This window comes from Heteronotia binoei, chromosome 4 (genome assembly GCF_032191835.1).
Source record: "Heteronotia binoei isolate CCM8104 ecotype False Entrance Well chromosome 4, APGP_CSIRO_Hbin_v1, whole genome shotgun sequence".
NCBI classification, from domain to species: domain Eukaryota; kingdom Metazoa; phylum Chordata; class Lepidosauria; order Squamata; family Gekkonidae; genus Heteronotia; species Heteronotia binoei.
Window position 1 is genome coordinate 64,065,874 of NC_083226.1, and position 16,549 is coordinate 64,082,422.

Below are 16,549 nucleotides of genomic sequence, written 5' to 3' on the forward strand. Positions count from 1 at the left end.
AAAACAGTGTGCCTCTATACTAGAGATGGTACGGTAAATGCTCTGGCAGAACCAGCCAGAGGAGATAAGGAGAGTTATGGGGGGGGGGGGGAGGCTATCTAACTGATAAGAATGTGCTTGCAATGGTAATTACTGAACAGAGCTAAATGTGTGTGTGCCAACACAGAGTTTCAGCAGCTGAATACTGAATTGTAACAATTGTAAATAAGAAAGCAAATGTAAACTATGTATCAATGTTACTATGGAGAATATGTAATATTGAAATATATTGCAGCGTGAGCTTAAAACTGAGGAGGGGTGTCAGTTATATGCAAAGCCTTGACAGTTTTAGCACATGCTGGGAAAGTGAAAGTGACTGATCTGCCAGGTAGATCATCTAAGTGACAGAAGGTGGCTGGTTGCCAGGTTGCATTAGCCTGGAGCAAAGTCAGCATGACTCAGCAGGAAGCTGATTGGTTACCTGGCTGGACCTTATGTATAAATGTACAAAGACACTTTACTGTGTTTGGGATATGTATGTTGGAGAGCAGCGGAGCACTTTGTTGGATTGGAGAGTGAGAGGTGTAAATAAATTGTATATAGTGGTTTTAACACTACTGTGTGCAAGCCTTCATTCTTTGCGTCACTAAAGACCACCCTCCTAAGCACGGGCGCATCAACAAAAGTTCCACAACTTGTTGACAAGTTGGTAAAATGTGGTTTGGATCCTGTTACCGTTAGGTGGATCTGTAACTGGTTGACAGATCACACCCAAAGAGTGCTTGTGAATGGTTCCTCATCCTCTTGGAGAGGAGTGACAAGTAGAGTGCCTCAAGGATCTGTCCTGGGACCTGTTTTGTTCAACATCTTTATCAATGATTTGGATGAAGGAATAGTGGGAATGGTTTTTAATTTGCAGGTGATACTAAATTGGGAGAGGTTGCAAATGCAGAAGAAGACAAAAACAGGATACAGGATGACCTTGACAGACTGGAAAACTGGGCTAAAATCAATAAAATGAATTTTAACAGGGATAAATGTAAAGTTCTGTATTTCGGTAGGAAAAATCCAATGCGTGGTTATAGGATGGGGGAGCCTTGTCTTAGCAGTAGTATGTGCGAAAAGGATCTAGGGGTCTTAGTAGATCATACGCTGAACATGATGCGGTGGCTAAAAAGGCAAATGCAATTTTGGGCTGTATCAGCAGATGTATAGTGTCCAGATCATGTGATGTGATGGTATCGCTTTACTCTGCTCTGGTAAGACCTCACCTGAAGTATTGTGTTCAGCTTTGGGCACCACATTTTAAGAAGGATATAGACAAGCTGGAATGGGTCCAGAGGAGGGCAACGAAGATGGTGAGGGGTCTGGAGACCAAGTCCTATGAGGAAAGGTTGAAGGAGCTGGGGATGTTTAGCCTGGAGAGAAGGCGGCTGAGAGGTGATATGATCACGATCAAGTACTTGAAGGGCTGTCATATAGAGGATGGTGTGGAATTGTTTTCTGTGGGCCCGGAAGGTAGGACCAGAATCAATGGGTTGAAATTAAATCAAAAGAGTTTCCAGCTCAACATTAGGAAAAACTTCCTGACCGAGCAATTCCTCAGTGGAACAGGCTTCCTTGGGAGGTGGTGGGCTCTCCTTCCTTGGAGGTTTTTAAACAGAGGTTAGATGGCCATCTGACAGCAATGAAGATCCTGTGAATTTAGGGGGAAGTGTTTGTGAGTTTCCTGCATTGTGCAGGGGGTTGGACTAGATGTCCCTAGAGGTACCTTCCAACTCTATGATTCTGTGATTCTATTCCCCCCTCCTTCTCCACTTCACACATAGTGGAAATAGTTTCCTACCTAAACCCATCCAGCCCAGAGACTGTCTGAGGTCCCAATGCTAAGCATGTTTACTTGAGAGTAAGCCTGCATTAAGTTCTTCATATGGCTCCTGAGCCGCAGTTTGGCCACCCTTGAACTAACCCTTCAAATACCTTTATTCTGCACAATTACTTTGAGACTTTTTAAAAGTTGCAATGTGTCACAGCAGTTTTGAGGGCTTACCATCTTTTTATTAAGTTCCAGGCTAGCCATATAGTTCTGAGACAGTTTAAGTTTTTTACCTCGGGTAGTTTTTAGTGTCCACATTGTCCTTCCAATATTTTTTCCATCCTCTACTTCATAGGCCAAAAAACCCACTGCATTCCTTAGATGTGAAGAGGTCTTTATTGTTTTATCCAAGGCTTTATTAGGCCGCACCACCTGATATCACCATTGTTTCACACAGGGTTTTTTTGTAGAAAAAGCCCTGTATGGTCTTATTTGCATATTAGGCCACACACAGACTGATGCCAAGCCAGCCAGAACTGTGTTCCTGTGCGTTCCTGCTAAAAAAAAAAAGCCCTGGTTTTATTCTAGATAGAACAAAAGGCTTCTGGCAATCTGTATGCCGTAGCTCAAATGGGAGGCTAACCTCAGCACAGACCATTTCTAGATGATTAGCCTTGACCAATCTACCGTGTCCTGGAGCTTTGAGCCCATTCTACAAGGGTGCAAGAGGCATCAGCAGCATTCTCTAGAGGCTGGGCAGCAATGTGGTTGTCGTTGAACACCTTTGTCAAGCATTATTTTGTGGTTGTGAATGTAGTAAGGGATTCAGCAGTTGGCAGAGCTATGCTGCATTCTTGTTACACTGAAACTCACTCTACTTCCTAGATAAGGAGCTCTGTAGTCTCCCATTGTGGGACTGCACAGAAGACTGAAGATGAAAACAGTGTTGCACTTATCTGTAGCTATTGTTCATCAAGGTATCTTCTGTGCAGGCACACATTCCCTCCCATCTACCCCACTGTGAGTTCATAGGATGTAGTTACATTCATGACATTCATGGTGGCTCAGGTGGACTGAGGGAAAGAGGGGCTTCTTGCAGCAGTGCATGTGACCGTTAGGCAGGAAGATGACCTCTAATAAGCTCTGCAGGGGAGAAGCTCCCCTTGGAGTGTTGAATAAGTACCAGAATAATGTAAGAGGGCCTCAGATGGTTGGGCTGCACAAGCTTTATGTCTAATATTGGTAGTAGCCAAAATGAAACTTTAGTATAGATCTCAAAGTTTGCCAACTGCATCTTTTTTATTGTTTTTCAATGGAAAATCGCAATGGGGTAAACAAAACTGAAGGCAATAGCCAGCAAATTAAAATAGCTGCTAAAGAAAAAGACTGTAACCAGCTAAAATTGAGCAAAATAAAAGCAATAAATCTCTGAAGTTTTAGTATGCTTTCCTAAGGGTGCCATAGCAGGCCAAATGAGTCTTGCATGGGCAGTGTTCTATAGTTCTAGGATTGCAACAGGTGATGTTGCTTTTCAAAGAGGTCATCCTCACTTCCGCATAAGACAGAAAATGAAGCGGCGTTGGTCCTAAGCATTCAGGAGGTTGCTGTGGTTTAAAGTAGTAAGTATTCTTACAGCCATCTCAAGCATATGGATTATAAGCAATTTAAAGAAAATAAAATCTTAGTGAAATGATGGAAAATGTAAACAGGGATTTTTAACATGGCATTTACTTTAGGAAATTGATAGGAAGTTGGAGTTGCTGAATTCTCAAATGACTACACTATCGGAGAATCTGAGATCCCTGGAATGCAGAGAAAATGAACTCAGACAACAGAAGAAGGAAGTTTTGCAGCGAAAAAACAGAAGGAAGCAACTGGAATCAAAAATCAGCATGAGACATGAGAGGTATGCATTTTTTATATCATATTATTTACAGTATCACTTTTCTAGAATTGGGCAAAGAAGCAGATCTCAGAAGTTTTAGAACGAATTTCACTTACACAGTGTAACCGTATAACAAATTAGGGGGACAGAACCATCTGCTGTTAGATTTTGATCATGATAAAAGATATCTGATTATATCTTGATGTCCGCGGGTAATGATGATTTTCTGGTCCAATCAAACAACTGTGTTTTTGCGTGTCCGCTATATGATACATAGCATATTAATAACCTGAAAAAAGAGAATGTGAACAGACTCACTATTTCATTTTTAAAGTTCTTTGAAAAAAATAGAGGGATAAGTAAAGAAATGTACTAGCAGAGATTTAAGTTCATGTGCTTGACTTTAAAACTATTAGAATTACAGTAAAAAATACCATACATTTGTTTCAATATTTTAATACTTTGGGGGTGGGACTTGGAGCAAGATATATTCACAGCTGAGCCCCTTCAGCTTCCATTGAGTTCAGTGGGGAGAACTGGACACATGCTTAACAATGCAGTCCTAAGCACAGTTAAACCCATCCAGGTCCATTGACTTAGGTGTAAATCTGTTTAGGATTGCACTTAGTCATCTTCTTCGTGGTCTCTGTGCAGTCCCACATGGGTTTTCCCACTGGAACGAACCCGACCTCGGAGAATTCAAAGCTAGCCTTAAGCGTTATTTTTGGCGCGCACTTCCTCCCGCTCTGGGGATCAGGCATCCACTGCGCATGCCTAGAACGAGGGGAAGGCGCTCCACCCACCAGTTTCTTTCCGACCGCCGCCCGGGATAGTCCTTCCTCGCTGCATCTCCTCTCATCTAGCCTACCTCACTCGTCATCAAAATCAAAACAAACGCGCCATCCAGTACCACCAGAGAAAGAAGGGCGTAAACTAGATACCCTAGGAAGAAAACTCTACTCCATCTCCACGGCGTCAGCCAAGATAAACAATTATCTGGCCTATTTCGCTGCGTACTCCCATAACATTGCATCGCAACTGGGTACTCTAGTTCCGTCACTACCAGAAGCATCTCAAAAACAGGCTACCAAGCTACTAAGGGAACTCAATCGCCTCAGCAAGCAACAGATTAATACTGTTTGACATTCTGTCGGCTGCACTTCCAGATCAATGGCCACGGCGGTAGCTCTCAGAAGGCATGCCTGGCTGCGTTCATCCACTCTACAACAGGATATAAAATTCAAAATTGAGGACCTTCCATTTGATGGGCAAGGACTCTTTAATGCAACCACGGATGATATTCTGACAACCGTGGATGACAGTAGGAAAAGAGCGAAGCGACTTGGAGTCACCCAGCAGCAGCCTCAAGGCAACCGACAGAGACCCTGGAGAACCCCCTTCTATAAGCGGCCCCGTTCTCCTAGACAATCCGACTATTGGAAACGAAAGGCACCACCTACCAAGCAGCCTTTCCAACACCGCCAAAGGCCACAACCACCCAAAAAGGCTGCTGCTGCAAGCAAACAGTCTCTTTGACTTCGCCCGCCTGCCCCCTCCGCAACAACTCTCTGCCCCCAGACTCCTTCCCTTCCTTCCAGTGTGGCAGTCCATAACAACGGACTCTTGGGTGCTTCAAATCATCAAGAAAGAGTATTTCATAGAGTTCGTCTCACCACCAAAGAACTCTCACTTCAGAACAACCTCGCCCTCTCAGGCTCTACAAGACGAAATCACTACTCTTCTGGCCAAACAGGCCATAGAGCCAATCCCCCCCCAATACCATTGCATGGGCTTTTATTCCCGGTACTTCTTGGTACCGAAGTGGGACAGGGGTCAGCGCCCCATATTAGATCTACGCAAGCTGAACAAATACATACGTCACACGAAATTCCGTATGATCACCCTGCAGTCCACACTGCCACTCATTCCCAAAAATGCCTGGATGGCACTTATAGATCTCCAGGACGCATACTTCCACCTTACCATCAATCACTGCCACAGAAGATTCCTGAGATTCGCCACAGGCAATGCCCACTACCAGTTCCGGGCACTTCCATTTGGCCTATCAACGGCGCCAAGAGTCTTCACAAAATGCATGGCAGTGGTAGCAGCGTTCCTCCGTCAACAGGGAATAGCTGTTTACCCCTACATAGACGACTGGCTGATGGTGAGACATTCGGAAGAACAGCTCAGAGAACACATACAAACAACTCTTCACCTCCTATCCACCCTGGGGTTGCAAGTCAACCATCAAAAATCCCAACTCTCCCCCTCACAGAGTATACACTTCATAGGGGCACGTCTTTCCACCACAGACCACAGGGCCTACTTACCTATGGACAGGGTCGCAAATATTCAAACTCTGGCCAACAGCATCATATCCCATCCAACGCAGACAGCCTTCACATTCCAACGTATGCTGGGCTTGATGGCAGCAACAACCGCAGTCCTTACACATGCACAACTTCGCATGCAGCCTCTGCAACTCTGGTTCGTCAAGACCTTTCACCCGCAGAGACAGTCTCAACAGGCGCTCCTAACAGCTCCCAACCACATCCTACCATCCCTAGAGTGGTGGACGGTTCAGGACCATCTCCTAGAAGGGATGCCCTTTCTGAAACAGTCACCATCAGCTATTGTCACCACAGACGCCTCGAGATGGGGGTGGGGAGCCCATCTCGATTCTCTTACGGTGCAAGGGCAGTGGACAGCAAATGAGAAGTCTCTACACATCAACTGCTTGAAACTTCTCGCTGTTCACAGGGCACTCAAATCCTTCCTGCCATCTCTGCACGGCCGTCACATACAAGTAACATCAGACAATGTGGCGACCGTGTTTTATATCAACCGACAGGGCGGAACTACATCCACTCGTCTCTGCAAGAGAGCCCTAGATCTTTGGAACTGGAGCATCGCTCACGAAATCCATCTTACAGCAGTGCACCTGCCAGGGGTACAGAATACACAAGCAGACACGCTGAGCAGAATGATAGTGAACGACCACAAGTGGTCAATCAAGAGAAATTATCTCCTCCCTGTCTTCAGCATGTTCGGTGCCCCAGTCATAGATGTCTTTGCTTCTCCGAACAACGCTCAATGCAGCATTTTTTACATGCGGGGGCCTCCTTCCCCCCTATCACCAGGGGATGCATTCTTCCAACGGTGGAGCGGCCCACTTCATTACGTTTTTCCACCAATCCCCCTGATCACAAAAACAATTCAGAAGTTACAGTTAGACCGCACGAACTGCATCCTAGTCACACCATGGTGGCCTCGCCAGGCATGGTTCACTACCCTCCTTCTCCTGTCCAACAACATCTACCACTGCTTCCCACGGGCACGGGACCTGCTCTCACAACAAGGGGGCAAGGTTCTGCATCACAACCCTTCACTTCTCAAATTGACAGCATGGAAGATTAGTTTTTAGGTTTTCCTGACGAAGTTCGCCACATCCTGTTGAACGCCAGGAAACCGTCTACTAGGAAGTCTTACACAGCAAAATGGAAACGGTTCTCCCAATATGCCATGCGTAATAACTTCCACCCTGCGTCCTCCTCCATCTCGCAGATTCTTACCTATACCGTTTCCCTCTCAGAATCCGGCCTCACGTACTCCTCCCTAAAGGTGCACTTGGCAGCCATTTCAGCGTTCCACCAGAACATAGAGGGCCGCACAGTGTTTTCACACCCTGTTACAAAATCTTTCCTCAAGGGAATTCTTCACCTCAAACCTCCAATACGGCAACTTTATCCTACCTGGAGCCTATCTCTAGTGCTCAGCCAGTTGATGAAGCCTCCCTTTGAGCCGATGGCGTCCATCCCTCTGCACCTTCTATCGTGGAAAACAGCTTTGCTGGTGGCACTTACTTCTGGGAAAAGAGCCAGCGACATTTGCGCCTTTCGATCGGATCCACCCTACACTGTCTTCCATCATGACAGAGTGGTTCTACGGCCGGACCCAAAGTTCCTACCCAAGATAGTGTCACCCTTCCATCTACAAAGGGCAACTACCTTGCCATCTTTCTTCCAGAATCCCACTGATTCAGGACAACGTTCCCTCCACAATCTCGATGTACGTCGGGCCCTTGTGTTCTATTTGGACAGAACTGCTGCCTTTCGCAGGGACCCAGGATTGTTTGTTTCCTATGGGACTCACAAGAAGGGACAGAAACTCTCCATTCAGAGACTCTCAAAATGGCTGGTTGAGGCTATATCACTGTGCTACCAGTTAGCTAAACAACCAGTTCCAGAACATTTGAAGGCCCACTCTACTAGGGCACTATCCACATCTTCTGCCTTTGCAAGGGGCGTGCCCATTGAAGACATCTGTGCAGCTGCAGTATGGTCTTCTTCATCCACCTTCGCCACGCATTATGCCATAGACGTGCATGTAAGGCGGGATGCGTCCTTCGGGCAAGCCGTACTACGTTCCATCTTCAACTGAGCTTACCCTACCTCCGCATGGTAAGTGGACGCAACTGACTGATTTCGTATATAACCTCTGAAATTTTCTCTTTCAGAAACAGCACCCACCTCCGTGAAGGTTAGCTTATCAGTCACCCATGTGTGGGACTGCACAGAGACCACGAAGAAGATAAACAGGTTGCTTACCTGTAACTTATGATCTTCGAGTGGTCATCTGTGCAGTCACACACGCCCACCCATCCAGCCCCGCTGCTGTTTCTGTAATTTTTTTGCATCCCATGGACTCCACTACGTCATACAGCGGCTAGAAAGAAACTGGTGGGTGGAGCGCCTTCCCCTCGCTCTAGGCATGCGCAGTGGATGCCTGCTCCCCAGAGCGGGAGGAAGTGCGCGCCAAAAATAACGCTTAAGGCTAGCTTTGAATTCTCCGAGGTCGGGTTCGTTCCAGCGGGAAAACCCATGTGTGTGACTGCACAGATGACCACTCGAAGATCATAAGTTACAGGTAAGCAACCTGTTTTTTCCATTGAACTTAGTGGGACTAAACAATATTTGTCTGGATTCATAATGTTAATAGAATGTGCTCGTGTGTAAAAGAACAATTAATCTTTAGTATTGAGATTTTTATGTTAAAAGATAAAAATTCATTGGGAAACTGAGATCAACATTACTCAGGGTGTACCGAATCTATATTGTTAGTTAAAAGGTAAAGGTAGTCCCCTGTGCAGAAGAAGATGATGATGATATTGGATTTATATCCCGCCCTCCACTCCGAAGAGTCTCAGAGCAGCTCACAATCTCCTTTACCTTCCATCCCCACAACAGACACCCTGTGAGGTGGGTGGGGCTGGAGAGGGCTCTCACAGCAGCTGCCCTTTCAAGGACAACTTCTGCCAGAGCTATGGCTGACCCAAGACCATGCTAGCAGGTGCAAGTGGAGGAGTGGGGAATTAAACCCGGTTCTCCCAGATAAGAGTCCATGCACTTAACCACTACACCAAACTGGCTCTCCAACTCTCCAAGTCGTTTCCAACTCTGGCATGACGTTGCTTTCACAACGTTTTCATGGCAGACTTTTTACGGGGTGGTTTGCCATTGCCTTCCCCAATATTGTTAGTTAGGAGTGTGCAAAAAACCCCCAACTCATGGTATTTTGATTTCCTGGTATTCCTGAATCCTAATATTGGTATGGTTTTCAGATTCAGTAAATATTTGGGATAGCTAAAATTTTTTGGCTCTATTGTACCCTATGGGGACCATTATGGTCAGTGGATCCCATAGAGCATAATGGAGAATTGATCCAGGAGTATCTATGGCTCCGTGGGGGCTGGTTTTATGAGGTAGGGGCACCCAATTTCCAGCAGAGCTGTTGGTGCCTCTCATCAACCCCCACCCCAGTATCAAATAGATTGGAACGGGGTCCAATTCTGTGTGCCCCAGAAGAAAGTGCCCCCATCCTCCATTGTTTCAAGTAGAGTGGGGGGAAAGGCATTTAAAGGGAACACAGTTCTCCAAATGCCTTTTGCAAGCCACAGCTGAACTCCAAATACATTTAAAGGGCTCACGGTCCCTTTAAGTGCCTTCTCAAATCTGTGACTTCATTTGGAAGGTGTTCAAAAGTATTGAAATCTTTTTAAACTTTAAGTCCAGGAATCTGGCAACCCCCAAAAATCCTGAATATTTTTGGGATTTTTCAGGCTCGGACTTATTTTTTCCCAGTTCAGATAAATTGAATGCACACTCCTCTTGCTTGTTATTGTCAAATAGTGCTAGGACCAAGAGGCATTGTTGAAAATGAGGTTTTTGATAAAAGCAACAAGCTCTGCAGTCTTTTCAGTTATTCTGGATGACTGACACAGTATATTCTGATTTTACTTTGGAAGGGAGCTTCCTATTAGGAGTATCCATTGTTTTAGATTCTATAGTATTGAATTGGAAATTTCATCATGATCCACAGCATGTTACCCATAAATCTTTCTTACATAGTTTAAGACAAATGGAACAAGATGCCATCAACCTGGAAGAAGAATCTGAACAAGCAAATGTTAAAATAAAAAGAATTAATACTCAGAAAGTAAAACTTGTAACAGAATTTGTGGATCTCATAAAGGTAAGCATCAGTTTCTTTGTGATAATCAGTTTTGCATATAATTTGAGTTAATTTTAACAATAGAGAATATTGGTTGGCTAATGTTTTGAATACGGATTGTATTCATTTCTGATGCAAAAGAGCTAGCTGTAGTTGGAACTATTGCATGTTATTAGGATAAAAGAGTTATGATGAGCTACTACTTTTGACTCTTTTCTTAAAAGAGAAGAGAATTGGCTGACATGCTTGGTGTGTCATCTGCTAATGATAGTGCTCAGTGACTTGCCTTCTTTTAGAGCTACAGTATTTTGCTGGTATTCTGCTCTGACCTGGATAGCTCAAGTTAGCCCATTCTCTCTTGAGGGGAGGACACTCTGATACGCTTGGGTTCCTCTTCTCACAATCCCTGGAGGCAGGAAATTGATTACATTTTCTGTCTCTGGGGAGGAGGAGGAGCCCATCTCTCACTTTTTCCTGCCTCCACCTGAGAGAGCAGTGGATGTGAAGAGTTCCTGAGATTTTTCCTTTGGTTGAACTTTGTTCTTTCCTTTCCATCTGTGTGCTCTTTTCTTTGTGTAAAAACAAACAAAAAGCCTTTGTTCTTCTAGCCTCATCTTCCCTGAGGCTGTTTGCTTTTGCTCCTGGCTTCAGTAATGGCAATGTTGGCAACTGAGGTCTCTGACCATGGGACCTCCTCTGAAGGAGAGTTGTGGGAGGTGATCCCCAGGCAGCAGAGTTGGAAATCCCTGCAAACCTGCTTGCCCAGAGCTCTTGGAGAGAGCCATTTACTGCAAAGTGCCTGGCTTGCATAATGTAGAAGGTGGCTCAGTTTTTGGCACCAAAACTGCACCCTCTACTGACCAGCCAGGACAGCTTGTATCAGCCCATCAGGTCTACTCAGTGCAGCCTTCTGTGGTCCTCAAAGCCGTGAGCTGAAGGGAGACAATACCTCCCCACCATGCGAGAAGCCAGGAGAGAAGCGAGCCCTTTGTTGTCCCACCAGGCTTCCAGGACTGCATAGAACAAGTTGTCTCCAAACAGAGATGAAAAAAAGAGCTTCTTTATTTTCCCAGAAAACATGAAGCCATTCCTCTGACCCCCTCCAGCCAAGCACCTTCAAAAGAATGCGCTAATTCAGGACCTCTAGGTACAGGAAAAGGCCAGAGCTCATCTTGGCCAACAAGGACCACTTGTAAAACCCCTCCCCATTAGGAGCAATTATTCTAATTTATCAGACTACAAATCTGAAGACAGGGATTCCCCCTCAGGTTCTGAGGATTCTGATACAGATTTAGATAAAGAGGAAATCCAGCTGTCTGACAAGATCCCTCAACAGAGCAAGCCAGTTAGCCGCCTTTTTCTTCTCATGAGGAGCTCCCTCCACTCCTACAGAAAGCATTACAGTCCTACAGCTTTCCCTCCCTAAAGTAGAAACCCCTAAGGAGGAACAGGATTATGATGATAAAGAGGCCCCTGAGATATTCTCTGTGGCTAGAAAGCTGGGTTCAACATTTCCCTTCTCTTCCTTTTTTGAAAACTGAGATAAAAGAGAAATGGTCAGATCCTTCCAATAATTGTTTACATTCTGGACAGGCTAAAAGTATGTACTCCTTTCCTCCCAAGGTAGCCAGCTTACTGAAAGTTCCAGTGGTAGATGCTCCTGTGGCTAGCTTAGCGTCAAAAGTGGCTTTTCCAAAGGAGGGAGAGGGCACCCTTAAAAACCCTAATGATAAAAAAGTGACTTCACCCTCCTCAGAGCCTATGAGGCCATTGCTTTCACATTTAAAGCTTTTGCTGCCACTTCTCTAATGGCAAGAGCCTTATACATGCGGCATCAGAAATTGTCTTAAGTATACCTAGATTTAAATCAGCACCTGTCAACATCAGATTCCAGAACAGTTTTGTGAGGTACAGGAAGTTCAAGATGGAGACCTTGAAGACCATTGTGGAAGCCCTGCTGTTGGAGGACTTCAAGGCCTCCATCAGTTTGACCGAGATACATCTTCGTGTGCCCATAACGCCCCAGGACAGATAATGTGTGAGATTCACCTTTGGTTGAAAACATTTCCAGTTCGGGGCCATGCCATTTGAGTTGGCATAAGTGCCCTGGATATTCATGAAACTGATCATCTCACTTGTTGCAATACTCAGTCTGCACCTTGACAACCTTCATATAAGGTCACCCTTCCCAAGATCGGACACTTGGGGACATTCAGGACTGTCACAAGTTCCCAACCCAGCCGAAGCTAAGGACCTTTGGGTGGAAGGGCTGCCACAAGACAAAATTACAAACCCTAGCATGAGACTGCTCTTACCCATGTCTGGTAGGCTACCACCAGCCCTTTAAGTTTATCTCAACAGCTCTGGAGCAAAATGGCAGGTCTCCCAGCCTTTCAAGGAAATTAACAAGAAAGACAACCCTGCAGAGTGGTCCTGCGGAACAAGTTTCCTAACACAAAACAGTTACCTGATAGGTGATCACTGCGTCAAGACATAAGAATTAGATTTGAGGTCAGTTGCAGGCAAAAATCACATAATTATTTTATAAATATAATTATTTTATTAAGGTGCAAAAAAATAGTTTAAAAGACAACAAGACTGTGAGGGAAAATAAGAAATATAAAAGTCAAGTTACTAGCTAATGCACTAAGACAAGGTTCCAGGTAACCATATGTTATTCCATCTCAGGCTGAAAGTTTCAGCATCAGTGGCTCTTTCTCCAGAGTTAGCCTAGGCCAGCAAGCTGTTTGGCCCTCTTGAGCAAGCAGTGAAGATGGCTTCCAGGTGCATTGTAACTGCATGGTGCATAGCAGTCACCAGCAAGAATCAAATAGCAACTTCTGACTGGAAAAGCCTGTTTTTATGGGTTAGGGTCTCAATATGGCTCCAGGCCTCTTGAGCCAATCAAACCCCTTAGGGATGATCATTCCCTATTGCTGGGATTTTGATCTATGGGGGAAAGGAAACAAAACACACTGCAGATTTGCCTTGCCTCTTTCCTGCAGATGAAGCCCATAGACCTCAGTTGCTTGGAATATTAATTGGAAGTTGGTGCTAGGCACATCCTCCCTTACACACTGCATGTTATCTAAGCATAACAAGGTCAGCTTGCTTTGCTGTGTCTTTGTCTGTCTCTGGGAAGGAATACTCGCTAGGGTGCACTTGGAGCCTGAACCAAAGATTTAAAAATGACCAACATTTTCAAGGAACCATTTTCCTTACACTGTCCAGTGTCTTTCCAGTCACAGTTTCCTAATCAGCTTCCAGAAGACCCAACTGGCATCTGCCCAAGTAAGTTATCACACACTCGAGCACAGTGATAGATTCAATCCAGAGAAAGTGTTTCTTCTACTAGACAGAGCAGAGAAGATTGCTCAGACTGTGAAACAGGTTTGCTCTATGAAATCAATGGATGATCATCCTAGTATGCCTGCTAAGTTACATGATTGCTGCTACCAAGGCAGTCCCTTGGGCCTTGACACACTCTTGGGTACTTCAGTGGATGCTGTTGTCATATCAGAGGCTCATAGTCCTCCAGAAGCACATCACATTCAAGCATCAGTCCATCTTAGGAAGGCCCTCCTTTCAAGTGACCACAGGCCTACAGATCACAACAGACGCCAGCCTGATGGATTGGGGAGCACATTGCGCACTGGGCCACATGTAGGGGACCTAGTCCCATCAAGAAACTTCCCTCAGCATTAATTTTTTGGAAGCACATGCAATTTGCCTGGTGCTTCTACACTTCCAAGGTCATCTGTCTCAATAATTTGTATAAAGATACATAACATCTTGGCCCACAGTGCATGTGAACCACCAGGAAGGTACCAAAACCAGGAAGCTACAACAGGAATCAACCATCCTTATGTCCTGGGCAGAACAACATTTAGCCTCCCTTAGTGGCATAGCAAATATTCAATCAGATTGGCTCAGCTGGACCAGGAGGAGAATGGTCCCTCAGCCAGGAAACATTCCAGTCCCTGGTTTTACATGTTGGCTTACCATGCCTCCCTGACCAATGACAAGACACCCAGATTCTTCTCAAGGCACAGTGTCAACAAGCAGAGCAAGTGGATGCTCTGATGTCCCCGTGGCCACCAGGGCTTCTATATGCTTTCCCCCTCAATACCTTTTACTCTGAACAAAATGAAACAGGAGCAGGCAAAGTTGATTTTCCTGGCATCATGTTGGCCCAGGAGACTTTGGTTTTCCAGCCTGCTGAAATCATCAGTTCAACTTCCGTGGGAACTTCCGCTGTTGGCCAGTATGCTAAAACCAGAGTCCCGTCTGCTGTCCAGACCCAGCTTGGCTTTGTCTGACAGGATGGAGATTGAGCAGCAAGTGCTGTTTGCATTGGTTTTTTTGGTCAAGTCGTTCAGACTGTGATGATGCTTTTTCTGGTAGTAGTTAAATCAGCAGGACGGATCTCAATGATAGGTGCTCTTTCCATCAGCAAGGTGAATGTGGAATTCACTGCCACAGGAGGTGGTGGCGGCTACAAGCATAGGCAGCTTCAAGAGGGGGTTAGATAAAAATATGGAGCAAAGGTCCATCAGTTGCTATTAGCCACAGTATGTGTGTGTGTATAATTTTTTTTTTTTGGCCACTGTGTGACACAGAGTGTTGGACTGGATGGGCCATTGGCCTGATCCAACATGGCTTCTCTTATGTTCTTATGTTTATGCATCTTCCACAAGGACATGGTGGTCCTGTGCACAGATCCCACCTTCATTTCAAGGGTCAACCAAACTTTTCACAACTCAAAGCAATTCACATTTATATCAGAAGGACCAAGCTATTTAGGAAGCTGGATTCCCTTTTTTGCTTCGTGGTTCAGGTCACCCCCATCCCTAGTCAACTCAGAGAGTCTTTTTGTGTTGAGCAAATACAGGGGTTCTTGTTTGAATTGGGGAGGGGGGCTTCTGCATGGAGAAAGAGGCCTGGGGAAGAGTAGGGGAGATCTGTGTCTGTGATCACCCCTTGGGTTTGCTGGATTCTATCCTTTGCCTCTGTGATTGTATTAGTTTTAAGAATGGCAAATGCATGCTTCAACAACCCCTTCCAAATTATAGTTGACTGTTGTGTTCATGTTCTGCAGAACTGTGTGACCCTGAACAGACAGAGAACAGATTTAGTACTACAGAGTACTACAGCTGCTTTCCACAAGAACAGACTTGAGGCTGAACATAAAGCTGCAATGGCACAGCTACAGGCTGCTGAGGTAAGGCTTCATTTTTTTAATCAGGTGAGGGAACTTGAACATATACAAAATGTAAGGGAAGGCTATCATACCTGTCCTTTTTCACAATCTGAAAAAGTGTATGGAGAATGTATGGAGAGGCATAAGTGATCCGGCTGGACATGAATAGGCCAGTGCTTCTTATCTTTAGCACACAAAACTGGCCAGGAACCAGATCACAATCCCCTTAATGTTTCTCCTTGCCTGTCCTTGTGCTTAGAGAACTATTTATTTCAGGCCCTCTGTAAAGTAGCCATTTGATCTTTCTTGAATTTTATGTATATGGGAAGACTGAAAACTTACGCAAAATTCCATTGCTTGTCAGTGTGCTTTGGAATTATCACCATTTATATGTTACCAAACTCTGTTGATAGTCTTTAAAAATGATTTGTACAAGTTGTGGCAGACAGGCAAAATCCAATTCAATCTTTCCGTGGGAGACAAATACTGCATATGTGCCTTCTGTGAGCTTGTCGACACAGGGATTCATTAAGTCAAGTGAAACATTGCCTCTTGGCTTAAAATATTTCTTTCTTTGTTAAAATGCATGTGCATTTTCTCATGTCACCTAAGCATTTACAGATTTTGTGGGTTTATCTTACTCATTGTGGCACGTGAGATCGAGAACTCTAGCATTTTCTTAAACAATTTTGGTTATTTTTTCCCCATGAATGTGAGAGGCAAATGTGTGTTTATGACCCATATGGAACAGTAGGAAGAATTGTTAGACCCATCTGTTCATCAGATAATTGGCACAATCACCTTTATGTTTGACAACTGTTTTGAGAGAGACTTGTTAATTGTCTTACTTGGATTGATTTTAATTTTTTGGGGGGTTCATATAGTGATGCACATTTGGGGAGAAAAACGCACCGAGTACTATTCACGATGTACAATATTTATTTTAGAACATGTTTTAAGAACATGGTAGTCTTGTTTTCCTTCTGTGAGAACTGTTCAGCCATAATAATTATGGAATATTATTCGTGTGCTTGTTTTTCAGCTCAGTTTCACTGTATTGGTATTTGCTGGACTTTCTGCCAAAACTCCTAAAGGCAAATGAAAGACTTTTAGAAAATGAAGAATATAAAAAAGTTCTGATACTTAAATAATGTCT

General features: G+C 44.7%; 1 protein-coding gene across 1 annotated transcript in view; it reads left to right on the plus strand.

The window, feature by feature from the left end:
• SMC5 (structural maintenance of chromosomes 5) overlaps positions 1-16,549 on the plus strand; it is an 88,391-nt gene that overhangs the window by 54,554 nt on the left and 17,288 nt on the right. The window contains exons 15-17 of the mRNA XM_060237447.1: positions 3,532-3,701; positions 10,091-10,214; positions 15,292-15,414. Coding sequence (XP_060093430.1) covers positions 3,532-3,701; positions 10,091-10,214; positions 15,292-15,414 — 417 coding nt within the window. The remainder of the gene's footprint in view (positions 1-3,531; positions 3,702-10,090; positions 10,215-15,291; positions 15,415-16,549) is intronic.